Here is a 17223-nt window from a genome sequence, read left to right on the forward strand (position 1 = left end):
GACTGGGGAGAAAAGACACTCAATAGAAAAGAGTAGGTATCAAAATTTAGGACATGAATCCCAGATAGAGAATAAAATTATCGACACTGCGCTGGAGACGGGAGAGAAGACAAAGACAACCTTGGAAAGAGAGCTCGCTTTGACTACTCGCCCCAGAACATGACGACTGACAATAAAGGTGCACAATGAAGATTACCCAAACCCAACTCCACCAAACACGCAAGAATCCCCCGGGGGTTCCTCTGAAACGGAACGTGAAGAAACTGACCGAAGCCCCGGGGGAGGGGGTATGTGACTGGGAACTGGTCGACGAAACGAACGAGAAGGTGGTGATCATAAAGAGTAGCGAGGCTCAGGATTAGTACCAGGAGTGGTCCACGATCGCAGAATGATCACTGTCTCAACTCGGCGTTCGGAAGAACAGGAAACAGACTGAAAGGATAAAGGAAAGGAGGTGGGGGCAAAATCCGCAGAAACACCAGAATGAGGAAACGGGAATCAGAAACAAGACAAAGGCAAGTGAGAATGGAAACGGAAACCCATATTTGCGGGTTGGAGGAGATGCAATCCGAGGGCATGTACAAGACATAAGACAAGAAATCAAAATGTATGCCAGATCAAGACTCCATGATCATGCAGTAGGAGAGGGGAAAAAAAGGAAAAACGTAATCACATGTCAAAGGTATCATCAACGTTGAAAATCCCGGGTTCCGTGCCGTCCTGAGTCTTGTGGACGCCTGTCATGCGCTGGTCGACCGAGTTGCCCGACTGGTGGCCTCGTTGCCAGTGATCGTCGCGCATGGCGTCCTCTTCCATATGATCGCTGTCGTCCATAAGATGGTGGTCAATAGAGCTCTCATTCACGAATGTGAAGCCCTTGAAATTGGCTTGCATCCCCGGGGACAGGGGAGTGGAGGCTGGCATGAGGCCGTTGGCGAGGTTTGCAGCTCGGAGATTGAGCGAGTTGTTCAGCTCCATAGCATTTGTGAATTCGGGATCGAAGTTCGATGTGTCAGTTTCAGATTGAAGCTGCGGCTTGAACGGAGGAATCACTTGCTTGCGGCACAAGTTATCCCAGTTGATGTCATGGAAGAATGGGTGTGCCATTAGCTCCTTAGCATCGCCATTGGCGCCTAGTCGATGCTTTGGATTCCGGTTCAGCAGGCCTTTGACAAAGTTTCTTCCCTCGGTGCTAAGCGCATCACGGGGGAATCGGACTTTGCCGAATGCGATATTCTTGTACATCTGCTGAGTGTCCTCAGCGTAGAATGGACTCCAGCCACAGCACATCTCAAAGACCAAGACACCCAAGGACCAGAAGTCGACCATCTTTGTATATCCTTGCTCATCGAGCAATACTTCCGGGGCCAGATATTCGGTGGTACCACAGAATGTATTGGTGGTGTCATTTTGGGACAGATTTGCCTTGGATAGACCGAAATCACAGAGCGCGATGTGACCGTTGGCATCCAACAGAATGTTCTCCGGTTTGAGATCCCGATATACGATGTCGTGGTCGTGTAGATGTTGCAGAGCCAGAATCAACTCGGCAATGTAGAACTTCGCCCGTGCCTCCTGGAACCGACCCTCGCGCTGTAAGTGCCAGAACAATTCGCCGCCCGACATGTAATCCGTAACTAGATAGAGATCTGTCGGAGTTTGGAAGGAGAACTTCAACCCAACAATAAATGGAGAGGCCGTCATCGCAGTGCGTACTAAGATATTGCGCTCTCCGAGCGTATGTATCACCTCCTTCTTCTGAATGATGACCTTCTTGGAGAGGACCTTCATCGCATAGATACGCTGTGTGTCCTTCTTCTTGACCTGATAGACCTGTCCGAAAGTTCCTTTGCCGATAAGTTTGAGAACGAGGAAGTCATTCGGCCCGACCTGCTTTCGATCTGTCTTTTCGAACTTCATATCGAGGTGAATTTCTCCAGACACTTGGTTGTCGCCGGCACCGCGTGCGACCAAGGGGAACCAGCCTTCTAGTCGACTGTGATCTTCCTTGAGGTTGATGCAGAGGCGTACGTGACCCAAGAAAGCTTCTTGGTTGTTGCGGTCATATACTGTGACATCAAGTTCTGACTGATCTCCCATGACATCACTGAACAGAACGTGTTAGTGATCTAAGTGAAGGAGCTGGGCCGGGGTAACATACAAAGTGGCCTCGTGATCCCAGTGTGGGTCTGTCACGGGCGTCCGCCCCTTGTGATCACCCTCAACAGCACTGTTATGAGAGCTAGATCGGGTCTTCAAGGGAATGGCCATGGGCCGACCAGCAGCCTCCTCGGCATCTGACTCCAGCTGACGCCGTTTCTTTTCCTCCTCGCCGTCACGAGCACCTTTGGAGATGTACTCATTCCATTCGAATACACACACCACATACGGATCGAAACTTGGCCGCAATCCTCGACCATCGGTGATCTTCACAAACAATTTACCATTGATCGGGCCCGTCGGCGCGCCGTTGGCTGGGGATGTTGATCTTGCAGGTGCAGGTGCAGGCGCAGTCTCAGTCTCAGTCTCAGTCTCAGTCTCAGTCTCAGACTTGGGCTGGGATGGGAATGCTTCATCGAGTTTCATAGTGATCTCATCCGTGGAGCTTTCCATATCTTCCGGCTTTGTCTCGGACTGCGGAGTCTCCTGTGAGCTCTCTTGTGGGGCGGAAGTGGCGGTCTTTTCCTGGGCGGTTGGGACCTCGTTGGACATGGCCCGGGGAGTAAGAGGTGGGGTATTCTTAAGACGCGACCCATCGGGCGCGTTTTCAGTTAGCTTGGCTAGGTTCTCAGAAGATATTGAGACATGCGGTTTCTCATGGTCGAGGAGGGGAGCTTCAGACAGGGAAAAGGCATCTGGAACAAGAGGGAGGGATGGATTGGAAAAATGCGTGGCAAGAACGGGGTCGTCAGAGATGCTGGATACTGGGAGGGAGGTTTGACGGCGGGAAGGAGGGTCTTCTGGAGGAGTTTGTGTGGGTGAAATGAGGTAATTCTTCAGCGTTGTAAAGATAGAGGACACTCCTGGACTTGTCCCGAGTTCCATCTCATCCGACTCGTGCTGTAACAAGGAATGTGGAGGGGTGTGCAGATTGGGGTGTTCCTCCTCCATCTTATCAGACCCATCTTCCTGCTCCATCATGACAAAAGACTCGGAGGAATCGGAGGAGTGTTGGGTATGCGCATTTGATTCAGGTTTCTCAGAGGGTTTCGACAGACATGACCATAACCGCGGCAGACTCGCTTTATCACCGGAGAAAGAACCAACCTGGAAGTAGTTGTGCATAATGGAAGGCAAACGCTTATCGACCGGATCAGGTTCAGGCGTTGCGATTCCCGTCGGCGTGGGGGTAGAACCATTTGATCTGATCTGATCTTGAGTATCGTCTTCCAGTCCAGAGCTATTGGGATGGAAGGTTAGCCAACGAAATGATAGCTCTCCGATAGAATCTTCAATTCAAAGCTTATAGGCAATTTCCGACAAGGTCCGAGACGACGAGGGAGACACCGAGGGATTGAGCAAAAGCCTTGAAACGTAATGTTTCATGCAGGTCAACCCTAACAAGAACAGACTGTAATGCAATGCGGTGTGAGGGGATCGTGGACCCTCTTTTCCCTCTTCAACCCCGCCTTTCAAGAGGAATGCCCAAGCCAAAAAAAAAAAAAAAAAAAGGAATAGGAATTAACTCACCTCATTGTCTTCATGTCGTCGCCGTGCAACACGGGTCCACTCTGCGCAGCCATTGTGTTTCCATTCAAGAAAGTCGAAAAATGAGGGAGCGAGAAGTGGGGGGTGTAAAGTGAAGTTGGAAAAAAAGAAATGAGGATTTTTTGATGAGCTAAGGGAGTTTGCGGGATGGATTTGAACCCGTTCGGATTTTCCCCAACCAGAAAAATGAACGTTTTAATTCGGTTTTTTGTTCTTTTTGGGGGTTTTGGAAACAAAGACCAAAAAAAAAGGGTATTCGATGGTTTTCTTTTTGGACTTAGCCCTGGAGAAGTGGGATTATCTTCGGTAATATAAACCCCCACTGGAAAGATAAAAAAAAATAGGCTTTCACTGATAGTCCATGTTTCCGGTGTATAATTAAGGGGATATAAGCTCATACATAAGATATAAGGTATAATCTTATGGAATATCATCCAGAAGCTGAAGCTGAAGATGACTATATAATGAAAGGTTCTGAAAAGGACCGGAACTAAAAATAAAAGGACATTGATCCATTCTTGTATTTCTCTCCTGAGTCATCTACGCCTTATTTCCTAATTCGTATACTATGCCTAAAGAGGGGAAATGATAATGAGAAATGAGAAATGAGAAAATACTAGAAATTAGAAATCAGAAATACAAAATACAAAATACAAAATACAAAATACAAAATGAAGAAATATTAGAAAGGCCAACGTCATGTGGAGACCCAAGATGAGTGGGTGACAATTGTTCAATAGCCCTAGATATCAAGAGAATGGCCCGGAAGGGATCTATTTCCTCTTCCTTTAGTCCTTATTTCCCTCATTTCCCTTCTGATTTCACTTTCCAGAATGTGAAGAAAACAAGATTATTGCATTTGCAGGTCACGGTCATTAGTCCGAATGACATTAGGCTCCCCAAGAACATGTGGCTATACTTTTTTTTCAATAGAGGCTGAGAGGAATTCGCCTCTCAGCATGCGCCTTTTTCTTCTTTGGTTACTATTTTTTTCGGTTTTTCTCTTATCGTGCTCCGAATCTCTATCTCCACTCTCACAGCGGGGTATCTCATTATTGCATCTGATGACAACATCGGAGTATCCGATGAAGCGATAGACCGCTTCTCATACAACTACTCGGATGGTTTCGATGTTCTACCTAGGAGTAACTATATATATATATATATATATATATATGATTCGAGGTAGTACATTGTATACATTTTGGTCTATCAGTACACTACCAATCAAGTCAAAAATAAAATCCTTTAATGATTAATTCCTCATGAAATAATCAAAAAAATTGACTGTGAAACCCATAGATCGATCGAATTCCGATCCACACATTGCGAGATCGGGACGACCTTTCAGCTTTCAATGTGGCCCGGGTCTAGCTGTCAGCTCCCCTTGCATTTGCATACCAGGTGAAATGTGAGATATGTTGTGGTCGCAGTGGGATGCTCCCAAGACCTCCACATGCGTCATCGGGGCGCGCCGTGAGGTCCCAGCCTCTGCGATAACATGTGGTTCGGCGGATTTAAGACCCGAGTCGTGCGCGAATGGTGTACGTGCCACAGAAGTGAACTTGCTGCAACTGTACACTGTACAATAATAATTATGGTGGACATAGAAAGAGACACTAGAGAGCTATCGCCGATCTCCGTTTTGGCCCCTCAGCTTATAGTATCAATGCCCTCGAATAGGTGGGGGTATAAAGAGGTGATCGCCGCTTACCTTCCGCAACCTCCCTTGAGTTTATGTAGTATGACGAATGGTATGCGATGGAAATAAAGATCCAAGATGTTGGTTCAAGGACGATATCTGATTTCCTCATACCCTGGACTTGCATGAGACAAGTGTATATTAATTTTTACCATGGGTTCGTGCGGTTCATACTCGAATATTGGGCATCTCCAACCTTCGTGGTATACAACCTTGGTGTACATCGATGTACAGCCGAGAGCTGCATGATTTCAATGTGCATTTTCCGTTATGCACAAGACTGAGTCCGAGTTTGGATTGAATTTGTAGGTCATCTGCATTGGGGAATGATCTGCGGGCTTGTACTCCATATGTTGTACAACAAAGTAAGCACCTTTGAAAGCCACTCAGGTTGATTTTTCTCAAGCCTCCAGCTATCTGCAGAAATTATACTGATCATATTAAATATATTTCCCGGGGATGTTCCAAGGTTGTTATGTTAACCATTTGGGTTTCCTCGTTTGTTGGGCCGCAAAAGAAACTATAGCCTTTAACATGCTAGTATGCTAATCGAATTTGTTACCAGTAGAGCCAATTCAGATATCCATGGTCAAAGCGGTGACTCGCTACCGTGATTGGAATAGGTTCCTTTTTCCCAAGCGACTTTGCTACTGACTCGGGATATGGTTTGCTCAAGCCTCCTAGGGAGCTCAAGTTAGGAGCTACCTCTCACATGTGATATTGGAGATTGACTGCACATAGAGACATAGAGTGAGGTCAGTGGTTACACAAGCAATTAACCTACGCGTTTCGATGCAGTCGTCTCTTTGTTGGATAGATGCAATTGACACCCACTAGCGGCAATGCAGCTCGGGAGAGTACGGTGCATTAAACGACCGGTGAGTATTTACGGGGTTCTGTCAACATGTAGATCCATAGATGAACTCATCTGAACATTGAATCCCCGCACTCCCATACTGGCTAACTACGGGGTAACACAAAGCCCGAGATGCTGTCCTATGCGGGCAACCTATGGTATCAATCTATGATGGGTATTTTGAGACGGTAATGGCGGTTGAGAGTCTAGAATTGGAAAAGAACGAATGTCGAGATACAGTCAAAAAGCAGGATGTTTTGCCGATCAACGACCAGGCAGATATGCAGCCCGAAATGCTCCGTTGGGGTAAGAACGAGCGTATGACATCATATGGGACAATATGTGTTTGTCTTGTTTGCATAATTTCATGTTTGCCGTGTTTGCAGCTCGTAGGGCTCCCGGAAAAACTTCGGCCCTTCGCAAAACAGCTATTCCTCCCCATTTGCGCTTCCCCAGTATATCGACCAACCATCGACAAAATGCCACGAAAGCTAAGGGCGGCCGCCCAGGCGGCTGCAAAGTCGATAAGTGAGTTGATCCCAACTACGTTGGCCTGCACCTGCCGCAAGCAACCGTCCCTTCCACTATGCATTGGATTTCACGCTCCCCTTAAGACGCGTTTGCGACTAACAAGCTTTAGAAAATACACCTTCAGTTCCAGATGGCTCTGATGAGGAAATGGTCGATGTTCCTTCCTCGCATCCCTCCTCCCCCGTAGCCGAATCAGAAGACTCCCCCGAGAAGGATCCCGATGTCGAACTGGAGGCTGAACCAGAATCTAAGCCTGAACCCGAAGCCGAAAACGCAGAAGTTCAGGCCTCCGAAACACCTGCCACACCCAAGCCAGAGGAAGAATTGAGCGTTGCGACACCCGCAGAAGACTCGATTCTTGCCGACACAGACAACACACCTTCCTACGGGCCTGGTCGCCCATCACTTCCCCCTCGCGGCAAGCGTCGCATTGGTCGCCCACCCAAGAATCCTCGGCCTGAATGGGATCCGGCCGACGGCGAGCAACCACTTCGAGTCACCACTCCAGTCAAAAGACGCCGCGGTCGCCCTGCTGCTAGCGGTGGACGCTGGGCACGCAACCGTGGCCCCTCCCATCTTACCCAGGTGCCTGTTGACAAGGAAGGAAACATGATGGATGTGATCAACGATGAAGTGTCGATTCCGCCTGACCCAATCGGCGCCACTAAGGTCGACGAGAATGGCCACCTACAAGGCGGACGTGAGTATCGGGTCCGTACATTCAAGATCCTTGGTCGCGGAGACCGCCTCTACATGTTGTCGACTGAACCGGCTCGCTGCATTGGCTTCCGTGACTCGTACTTGTTCTTCCAGAAGCACAAAATGTTGTATAAAATTATCATTGACGATGATGCTAAGCGTGATTTGATTGAACGCGATCTCATCCCCCACTCGTATAAGGGACGAGCCATTGGTGTTGTCACCGCGCGATCAGTGTTCCGCGAGTTCGGCGCAAAGATTATCGTCGGCGGCAAGAAGATCATCGATGACTATGACGAAGCTGCTGCTCGCGAGCGCGGCGATGTGGAGGGCGAGCTGGCCGTTCCGGAAGACAGATTGCCCGGGCCTGGAGAAACTTACAACAGGAATCAGTATGTCGCCTGGCACGGCGCAAGCAGTGTTTACCACACAAATGCGCCTGCAGTCCCGCTTGTTGGTGGAAAGCCCGTTGATACCAAGAAACGCCGTGTGCCAGTCACAGATGACAACTGGATGCTCGAGCATGCCCGTGCTGCAAGGTGAGTTTATATTTGATAGTGAGTAACACATTGGGGCCTGTCCTAATACATATCACAGCAACTTTAACTCAAAGCTGGCCGAAATGCGCCGTGCGAACCTGGGTGGTGTGTACGATGTTCACACCAATATTATGCAGCACCCGAAGATCATGCAGCCTACTCATGCCCGCTGGGAGCGCGTTTCCCCAATTCCGGCATCCGCGCCGACCGAGTTGGCGACGAACATGAACTCATTGAACCTCTCCAACGGAGGCTCTCCTTCCAGCCATGAAAATCACGCCTCCCACGAAACCCAAGAATCGCACGAGCCTACCACTGGCGAAACATCCACCAAGAGCCCCGCCACAACTTTCCCCTCTGTTCCCGCCCATCTTCACGACCGTTACGTCATCCAGGACATCGTCTATGAATCTCCGCCATATTCAAACATGGGCGTCCCGGGCCCTGACGGTGATGTGCACGATATTGGACCCAACGGCCTGGTCACCGTCGCCAACCCCGAGCATCCTGAGTTCATGACTCCAGAGATCCTCGAGTTGCTTCCACCAGAGTGCAAGGAAGCTCTCGTTGACGCTGCGGCGCAGGAGGTTGAATGGAAGTCCAAGTGGACCACAGAGACCAAGGATGGTGAGCGTACTCAGCCAACCAAGAGCTACGCCTGGTACCCGTAAATCCTGTAGTTGATTTCTCTTTCTTTTTTTTCTTGGGATTCCTGCACGTCGGCGAAAATTATGGGTTTAGCATGGGCTGGGTGGCTGGACATGGTAGGCGCAAGCCGCTGGAGTTTATTTTTCTTTCTTTCTGCTTCTGAGTTTGCTTTCGCTTTCTCGACATATGCCTGGGATGGATCTCTGCCTATCTCCATGATGTATTGACTGGTCTTTTTCTTTTTCGGTCTTCGACGCTGAGTCTATGTCTAGACTCAGCTTCGAGTGGCGGACAGTTAGATAATAATGAACCAACTTTTTCTACGACAACATTATGCCAGCTTCTCCCTCCAAGGAGCCCTAGAAGCAATAACCTCATCCATATCTTCTAGCTGTATTACCTAGGTATGCTACCAGTGACTAACAACTCAAATTATGAATGCATATCTCAAGGCAAAACTTTAAAATTAATAACTTAGCTTACACAAATAAATAAAAGAAAGAAAAACCGAAGTCATCTAAAACTCCATTCAAAAATAAGCAAAAATAAACATGGACCCAGGATCGAGGGAGCTGGCTTGAGAAAGGGTGTTGAGTGGAACAGCCAGATAGGCAAAGTGACAGAAGACAAGACAAGGCAGATCGGCGTGAGACCTAGGATACACCTAGGTAGTGTCGGATCATATGGAGGGCAGAGATAGAGGTAATAAAGAAGGGTAACCGATGCTGACGCACCAGGAACCAAAAGGAGAGAAGGGCTTGCTTGATAAAACGGCCGGGTCATGCATGCGAGGGTAAGACAATGAACAAGGAAGAGAAGAAGGGTAAGACTTCAACGGAAATGAGGCTGCATTGGTCGCGTGGCAGGAAATAAGATGCTATCACATGGCCATTTCCGCACGCAACTTTGCCAGCTCGGCTTCCTCGTCGTCTTCTTCTTGTGCCTTGGCGGGGTGTTTGACTATAGGTAAGTCGGTTAGTAAACGATATATGTGATATTTGTGTATAGGGTCCCTGTTCCCACTTACGATCTGTATTTCCCGCAGCTGGTAACCGGTCCAGTTGACTGCCAACCGGTACGGTCCCGGTGTGGAGCATCTTCGCGTCCATAGCTTCCTGCTCCAGACCCTCCAATTCGGCATCGAGCTCTTCCTCGTCCGGCTGTTCGCCGATAGGGAAACTGGTAATGACGCTTCCGATCTCGGCGCTGAGCGCATGCTGGTCTTGGAGTTCCTCCCTGCAAGGTATTAGTATGGCTGTAACATGATATAACAAAAGCCACGATACGGCAATAGGATAGATAAGGGATTTCGTGAGCCGATAGTAACGTACATCGTCTTGTCGACATCCTCGAGCTTCATTCCACCATGAATCTGCTTCATGGCAGCGCCGGCCTGCTTCATGGCAGCCAAGGTCTCGTGGTTGATGTTCGCGGCTTCGATGGAGTATATCTGCTGCTCAAGTTGCATAATCTGGGCTGTTGTCTGCTCGAGATTCTTCTCGTGGACCTTTTTCCGTCGAAGGGCGTTCTTGGCGGCTATTCAACGCAATAGTAGAAGAATCCATAGTTAGCCACCATCTGCAACTCTTAAATAAACGTGCAACAGCAATCCGCAAGATCTCCAACCATACCATTCTTATCTGTGTTAACGTTCTTCCGTGCCATAGCCTCCTGTTCTGAGATCTGGGTCTCGAGATGCCTCTCGCGCTTCTGCAACATATCTAGCTGCTCGCGCAGCTGTAGGATAGCGTTCTTGGGCGCATCCTTCCGCTTCTGAGCGGCGGCCCCGCCAAACCAAGACCACATGGTAATGTCGGTGTTTCTGTAACTGGAAACCGAAGGAAGTAAATAAGCAGGATTAGCCCCGGGGGTCAGATAATATGTCCAAATGAGACCAGCGGCGGAAAATACGGAGTGAGTGAGGAGAGAAGAGTAGGTTGGTTGTTTTCTTTGCTGCAAGTCAGGTGGAGCGATAGGCTCCAGGCAAAGTCAGTGAGTAGGCAGGCGAAGTAAGAGAAGGGCGGAAAATAAGGTCCGAGTGACCAGTATGTTTGGAGCACACGACTCGCCGAGAGCGCTTCCAAGGATAATTTCTGGATGAATGCAAAGTGGAGGGGAGGCCGACTTTCCCCTCGCTGAGCCTATGACATACACGGTAAGGCCAGTCACGTGCGCTATCATGACCGTTGTATTTGCGACCTTTTGGTCTGCCTCTTTGTTATTTTCTTTCAATCTTCACAATTTTTACAATGTTGAGCATCTTCTTCAACTAGCACAGAGATGAATGGGCCGCGCCCCTCCACTCGCGTGTTCCTCTCCGACCTCTCATCTCTACAGGCGGACTCGAAGATCCGCTTTCTTGGCTGGTGCGTCAGGCCCAGAGCAGAGAACAAAATAGTATAAAGTTGAGGCTTTCCAATACTAACGGGAATCTACGTCCTTGCGTACGTATAGTGTGACGCATTATACTATCACCACCGGTCATTTGATACTGGAACACAATTATCCACGCAGCAAGATAGCTCCAAGCTCTGTATCTGTGGACATCAATGCCCTCCTTGAGGACCTGACCGCCGAAGAACTACGCGTGGGAACATGGCTGAATGTCGTGGGCTATGTCAGAGAGTCGGAGCCGGTACCGCCACCATCTTCATTCTCTTCAACTCCCGATGACGCGAATCTGTCGAGTCAGAGACCTTCTAGGGTGCCTCCTCGTGTGGTGTATGTCGAGGCAATCATGGTCTTTCCGGCGGGAGCTATTGGGATTGGGGAATATGAGCGAATCCTTTGCAATTCTCAGCATGTTGAGCGCATGATCCAGTCCACGCACTAAGAAAAACATTTGTAGTGGCTCATATAATTACATTGAACTTATAACCAATCGGGCATTAATGGAGCGTCTCTGCATTAGATACTTTGCTATATAATTACTTTTCGAGGACCTCAGATACAAGGCGAGGGGTATCAAGACGTAAATCAAAACGCCAGGCAAAAAAAACCCTAAAAGGGCAAACCTAAACCACTCCCGCCTTCTCCTCGTCCAGCCGATTCGCCTGCTGAAGCTGAAGCTGTCTCTTAGCCCGCTTCCCCTCCAGTTTCGTCTTTTCCTCCTGCATACGCAGAATTAGGGGACTCTTTATGCGAATCTTATGTCCATACTTATAGAACACAAACGGAATCGGCACAATCACAACCTCGAGCACCCCCAGCAGAGTGCCCGCCCAATTCGGCCCCAGACTGGCATACATAGAAGCGCCAGCAAGTGGCAGAACACCACCGAGAATACTCCGAATAACCGAGTTACCTGCCAAAGCAGAAGCAGCATACATACCGTAGCTTTGAGTCAGGTAGTTAGACGCATAGATGAAGACACCAGTGTTTCCCGCGCCGAATGGGATACCCGCGAGCAAGGGCACAATCCAGTGGATCGAGGCTGGGGAGCAAGTCCATGCGAACCAGAGCTCACCGACTGGGATCATGGCCGCGCAGATGCAGACGAACGAGACCATTGCTTCTGGGTATGGTTTTCCGGTTTCGGGGTCCTTGGCGTGGCTGTTGATTAACCGCCGGATAAAGGGCTCGCAGGCGATTGTGAGGACAACACCGATACCGATGCCTATGAAGGCGAGCCCAGATATGCCCAGTTGCCATCCGCGGATGTCACGGAAGACAATTGGATAGGCTACGAAGCAGAGGTATAGGATGCCGTAGATGATTGCGATGTAGATGTTCCAGAAGATGCTGAGGGGGGGTTAATTCGATGTTTTGTGGGTTGCCGTGGGATGTATAAGTGTAAGATGCTTACCAGATTGGTTCGGTGACTGCCATGACAAATGGCCGACTGAGGTTCAGCTTGAGGATCTCGGGAAGGCTCGCCTTCTGGTCGTATCGACTCCACCAGCGGGACTCGCCGGTCTCCTTGCGGAGTCTGGCTGCTTTCTTTTGGAGAAGGGTTGGTGCGTAAGTTTCCTTGAGGATGATAGCAAAGACCAAGGCAACAGCGGAGAGAATGAGCGCGATCCAGCACATCCAACGCCAGCCAAGATATTGAGTGACGAAGCCTCCGATAACAGGACCGATGACTGTATCCTGTTAGAAATGGACTCCTTGTGCCAGGGAAGAGAACAAGTGAAGAACAAACCTGGTCCATTGAGTGGGCCAATACTCCAAACAGAGATCGCCAGAGCACGGTGTTCATCATCCACCAAATCGGCCACCATACCTGGTGCGGTAGAGATCATGACACTACCGAAGAAAGCAGCAATAAATCGAACGACGATCAGTGCCGTGACGGATTTTGCCAGAGCGCAGGGGATGATCAGGATTGTGAACACGGTTAGACAAGCCACACAGACAGGCTTCCGTCCATAGACCTCGCTCAACGGGGCCATGAACATGGACCCGATGGCAAGACCAAACAAGTAGAAGGTCAAGCCAAGGGTGACGATAGTCTGGGATTCGCCGAATTCCTCGCCCATTAATGCAATGCCTGATGTATAAGAAGTTGAATATAACACGCTTCCGAGTTCGTTAGCCAGAGAACCCGCTTGGGAAGTTTAAGCTAGGAAACTTACACTATGAGAGTGTTCCATGATAGAAACAAGATGCCCATGGACTTATACTTGAAATTCCAATTCTTGGGGTTCTCGGGGTCATCTTCGCCATCCCAGTCGACCTCATATTCGGGGTCGGCGGTGGCATTGGTTGGGATCGTCGTGACACGCTCTGCCAGTGACATATGCGAGGGACGAGCTGTCAATGTCTTTCCTATCGCATCGTAGGTGGTCTGTATGTCTACCGTAGAAGTGGACTCGATAGAGTCTGCCGTTGAGGACATCCTCTCAGCGTTTTCGGGTCCTTTATCTTGGCCCACATTAGGGTATTGAATTGCCATGTCCGAAAGCTTGGGTGGATGGCCCTCCAAACAGTGAAACAATGTTTAGGGAGCTTATTTGAGTGTATACCGGAGATCAAATGAGCGACTTGCTCCAATATTAGGGGTTGTAGTGAAGAAAATAGGGGAAATAGAAGCAAAAGTTCGCTCCGTTTTCCAATTTCTGCCCCGAAATAAGGCTGTAGTAGAGTGTGTGGTTCTCTATTTCTTTAAAGAGATATATGGTGGAAATGCAGCAAATGTGGACTGAGATCCCGAGGCCGAGGTTGGTTTGAGTCACAACCGCAAGCTCTCCAGAACACAGATTCTAACAGAAGACAGAAATCAAAGTCATTTATCATTGAAATCACTTGAAACTCGGAATTTTTCCATATGTGGGGCCGAGAGTCAGTGATAAGCATATTCGACGAGAACGAGCTGGGCTTGCAGGGCTTGCGGGATTGCTTTATGCCGAGAATATGATCTGTAGCTCAGCACAAGGATAGTTTGCTTTTCCTACTAGGTAGCACATTGTACATATTTACATTGGGAATCCGAGTGACAAATTTCCTTTGTACCCCCTCTCTACAACATGTATCCAACTAACCCTTGGCATAGGATTTCCCCATGGGCAAGGAGGTCTATTCATGGCGTGATATCTCCATAAGACAGAAACTGAGCGTTTCGACCTAATTTGTCCCCACACGGCCTGTTAGGCTCGGAGGAGTGCACATGTGGATTCTAGTCTGGGCTCTAGTGTGCCGGTTTGCCGAATACTTCCCCGTGAGCGTGGAATACATCTTATATAAAGTGTACGGAGTTCTTAATATTCTGTTTCTCATGGAGTTTACTACAATCATATAGTTACAACTATTACAATTATATACATATATAATGGAGAGTTTAATGGAATACAAACGGATTTAAGACGTTCACATCAAAGTGGGTTCAAAGACTCTAGAACCGGAAAAAGGCCCGAACAAAAATAAATAAGAAACTTGGATTTCGATCTCAACTACGGAGTAGTTGCTCCATACTCCGTACCGTATGTACTTCTATGTAACATTTCGGAAGGGGTTCCGATGCCGAGTTGTAAAGTATAGTATAGATCATACAACTAGATCTAGTTTCGTATTCGATCTATAAAGATAATTCCTTATCATCATATCCATGGAGACTACTGGGTACCTAAGTAGATAGCCACTCCTCGGCGAAATAGCCGACCTTCTAATCGCAGATGGTTGAGTAGAATCTTTTTGTTTTCCAAGGTTCCAAAGTTAGCGACAAACGGAAACCCTGGGTTTGACAATTCCATCGCATTTTGCCCCAAATGAGGTCTCAGGCCGCTTGTAACATACCCGATCTAAGCGACCTGCCGAAATGGATCCGATCAGATCACGATGTTTGAATATCCTAATTAAAACAGGTTGCTTTCAATTTACACCCTCAAACGGCCTATGGCAAATGGCAAACTTTTTGTACTCCCTTGTAAACTTTCTTTAAAACCCACAGTGAGACTGCAACCTTGCAAAAAGTATTCTGTAACTACCCAACTATCATGGCGTCGCTTATAGCAACCAGCCTGGCTGGGCTGGGCGCTTTTTATATGTGGCGTGTCAATTCTGCTATGAAAGTAGTCCCCGAAGAGGCGCAGAAACTATCACCTCATCGCTGGACAGTCGAAGAAATCAAAACAGCTTACAAAAAGAGCCTGGAAACTCCCATCGATGTGACCAAGAGTCTGCCACCAAAACAATCCCGCCGATATGTGATTGTAGGCGGAACTGGTACGTATACATACCACTCGCTTCGCATATCAATCCACTGACTCTCCAAACTACAGGTCTAGTTGGCGCTTGGATAGTCTCGCACCTCCTCGCACGGGGCGAAGACCCCCAGGCCATTCGCATTCTGGACCTGATCTCCCCAGAGCGGGATGTCCTCAACAAAGGCGTGGGCTGGACCAAAACCAACATTACAGATGAGGTCGCAGTAACAACTGCATTCGAAGAACCATGGGCTGCTACTGTCACCAATCTCGCTCTAACAGTCTACCACACCGCAGCCATAATCCGACCCCAGGACCGGCTAAAAAGCTTTCTACCACTCAGCCGCAAAGTCAACATCGACGGCACACGGAACGTTCTGAACGCCGCAAGATCCGCCGGCGCGACAGCCTTCATCTGGACATCCTCAGGCTCCATCGCCCTGCACCAGCCAACTTTCTGGATCGCGCCGTGGGCAACCCAGCCTAAGCGCGTAGTCCAAGTGATCAGCGACAGCACCAAACTGCCCGAATCACATTACCAATTCTTCGGAAACTACGCTGTGACCAAAACCGAAGCAGAGCAGCTCGTCCGCGCAGCAGATGACCCAGCAACAAACTTCCGCACCGGCTGCATCCGCCCTACAAACGGCGTCTATGGCACAGGCGGTCAAGCCAACAATGTCATCACGGGTCTTTACCTCCGCAACGGAGGCAGTCCGACCTGGGCTCGCCCGATCCTGCAGAGTTTCGTGCATGCTGAAAACGTCTCGATTGCACACCTGTTGTACGAACAGCGTTTGATCCAGCAGAGTGAGCCTGGTTCGAAACTTCCTAACACAGGTGGCCAGGCGTTCATCGTTAGCGACCCAAACCCGGCGATTGCATTTGATGATTTGTACACACTGCTCACGACATTGTCCCAAACACCGCTTTCATTTCCGGATGTGCAACCTTTGCCGTTGTTGGTGATAGCATATTTTGTTGAGATGTACACTTTCTTGCAGTATAAATATCTCTCTTGGATTCTGCCGAGGTTGTCGGGGGATATTGGGCAGCTTCAGCCGTCACTGTTTTCCATTATCAATGTTCATGTGTTTGCTGATGATTCGCGCGCGAAGCTGGCACCTGAGATGGGTGGGTTAGGGTATAACCCCCCTCTGAACACTCTGGACGGCCTGTGTCGGCGGCTTGTGGATTGGAATACGAAGGCTGAAAGGGAGGGAGTTGAGGTCATGGGGAAGAAGATGCGGTTGGGACCTGTGGAAGTTTCGCAAGACGGCGTCGATGTGGTTCCGCCGAGGGTGTTGTAAGGATTCTTTGAGTTTGATCGATCTACTTGACCTGAGTGGAAGAGCAGTCACCAGTTATTTTTTATGAACATTATCTGGGGTGCAATTCAATCTGTACTTGATCTTAAGAGTTTAGTTTTAAAATTGGCACACTGTATGGCATGAAATGGAATCATATTTGGAGAGAAGGGCTCTGGTAGGAGATATCACACATTGGATCTTCTGTAACTTCCAAAGTTGAAATAGCCGGAGCCGACCAGCAGTACCCGGCCATATCACGGTCTCCTTCTTCAATCTTCATTTGGACGCAAAGGCTTTTTTTTGGTTGGAGCTTGGTATGGGGATTGATAATCCCCTATGGGAAGGCGCAACTCGAGGCCGATAATTGTGGGCACTGGTACTCTGCCAAAACACATCAAGAGCCCAGCGTTGATTAACTGGGTTGGCGAGCATATGTCCTCGGTGTAAAAGCAAGAGCGACACACACAGGCTACTTCCCAAAGTGTTGATGGACGAAGGAACAAAGGCATGGTAAAGGCATGATAACTCTCGGTAACTCCCAAGTCCCACACATGACACTCAACCATGCAAGCGTTCCACCAAGCAGACT

The 17223-nt window shown here is 48.8% G+C and overlaps 7 protein-coding genes across 7 annotated transcripts; 4 read left to right on the top strand and 3 right to left on the bottom strand.

The window, feature by feature from the left end:
- Positions 1 to 669: 669 nt before the first annotated feature.
- On the bottom strand, positions 670 to 3743 carry schA (serine/threonine protein kinase SCH9; the record flags this gene model as incomplete). Its single annotated transcript, XM_056871963.1, has 3 exons — positions 670 to 2107; positions 2162 to 3400; positions 3691 to 3743. 3 exons carry the CDS (start codon positions 3741 to 3743, stop codon positions 670 to 672), a joined length of 2730 nt encoding a protein of 909 aa, XP_056729683.1.
- Positions 3744 to 4641: 898 nt separating this feature from the next.
- On the top strand, positions 4642 to 5082 carry N7487_004217 (uncharacterized protein; the record flags this gene model as incomplete). The annotated part of the gene is made up of 2 exons (XM_056871964.1): positions 4642 to 4752; positions 5011 to 5082. Coding segments are annotated over 2 exons (183 nt in total), but the record flags the coding sequence as incomplete, so codon positions are not given.
- Positions 5083 to 6745: 1663 nt separating this feature from the next.
- Positions 6746 to 8706, top strand: N7487_004218 (chromatin structure-remodeling complex subunit RSC7; the record flags this gene model as incomplete). Its single annotated transcript, XM_056871965.1, has 3 exons — positions 6746 to 6794; positions 6907 to 8035; positions 8094 to 8706. The coding sequence occupies 3 exons, from the start codon at positions 6746 to 6748 to the stop codon at positions 8704 to 8706; spliced, it is 1791 nt and encodes a 596-aa protein (XP_056729685.1).
- An 857-nt stretch (positions 8707 to 9563) lies between these two features.
- On the bottom strand, positions 9564 to 10489 carry N7487_004219 (ESCRT-III subunit protein SNF7; the record flags this gene model as incomplete). Its single annotated transcript, XM_056871966.1, has 4 exons — positions 9564 to 9643; positions 9711 to 9919; positions 10015 to 10219; positions 10315 to 10489. The coding sequence occupies 4 exons, from the start codon at positions 10487 to 10489 to the stop codon at positions 9564 to 9566; spliced, it is 669 nt and encodes a 222-aa protein (XP_056729686.1).
- Positions 10490 to 10963: 474 nt separating this feature from the next.
- On the top strand, positions 10964 to 11516 carry N7487_004220 (nuclear telomere cap complex subunit Ten1; the record flags this gene model as incomplete). The annotated part of the gene is made up of 2 exons (XM_056871967.1): positions 10964 to 11049; positions 11138 to 11516. The coding sequence occupies 2 exons, from the start codon at positions 10964 to 10966 to the stop codon at positions 11514 to 11516; spliced, it is 465 nt and encodes a 154-aa protein (XP_056729687.1).
- A 181-nt stretch (positions 11517 to 11697) lies between these two features.
- On the bottom strand, positions 11698 to 13577 carry N7487_004221 (MFS transporter; the record flags this gene model as incomplete). The annotated part of the gene is made up of 4 exons (XM_056871968.1): positions 11698 to 12424; positions 12489 to 12765; positions 12825 to 13201; positions 13258 to 13577. 4 exons carry the CDS (start codon positions 13575 to 13577, stop codon positions 11698 to 11700), a joined length of 1701 nt encoding a protein of 566 aa, XP_056729688.1.
- A 1537-nt stretch (positions 13578 to 15114) lies between these two features.
- N7487_004222 (putative 3-beta hydroxysteroid dehydrogenase/isomerase family protein) lies at positions 15115 to 16634 on the top strand (the record flags this gene model as incomplete). Its single annotated transcript, XM_056871969.1, has 2 exons — positions 15115 to 15343; positions 15400 to 16634. The coding sequence occupies 2 exons, from the start codon at positions 15115 to 15117 to the stop codon at positions 16632 to 16634; spliced, it is 1464 nt and encodes a 487-aa protein (XP_056729689.1).
- Positions 16635 to 17223: the final 589 nt, after the last annotated feature.

Source organism: Penicillium crustosum, assembly GCF_028827405.1.
Source record: "Penicillium crustosum strain IBT 35664 chromosome Unknown utg000002l_segment0_segment0, whole genome shotgun sequence".
In the NCBI taxonomy this organism is placed as follows: Eukaryota; Fungi; Ascomycota; class Eurotiomycetes; order Eurotiales; family Aspergillaceae; genus Penicillium; species Penicillium crustosum.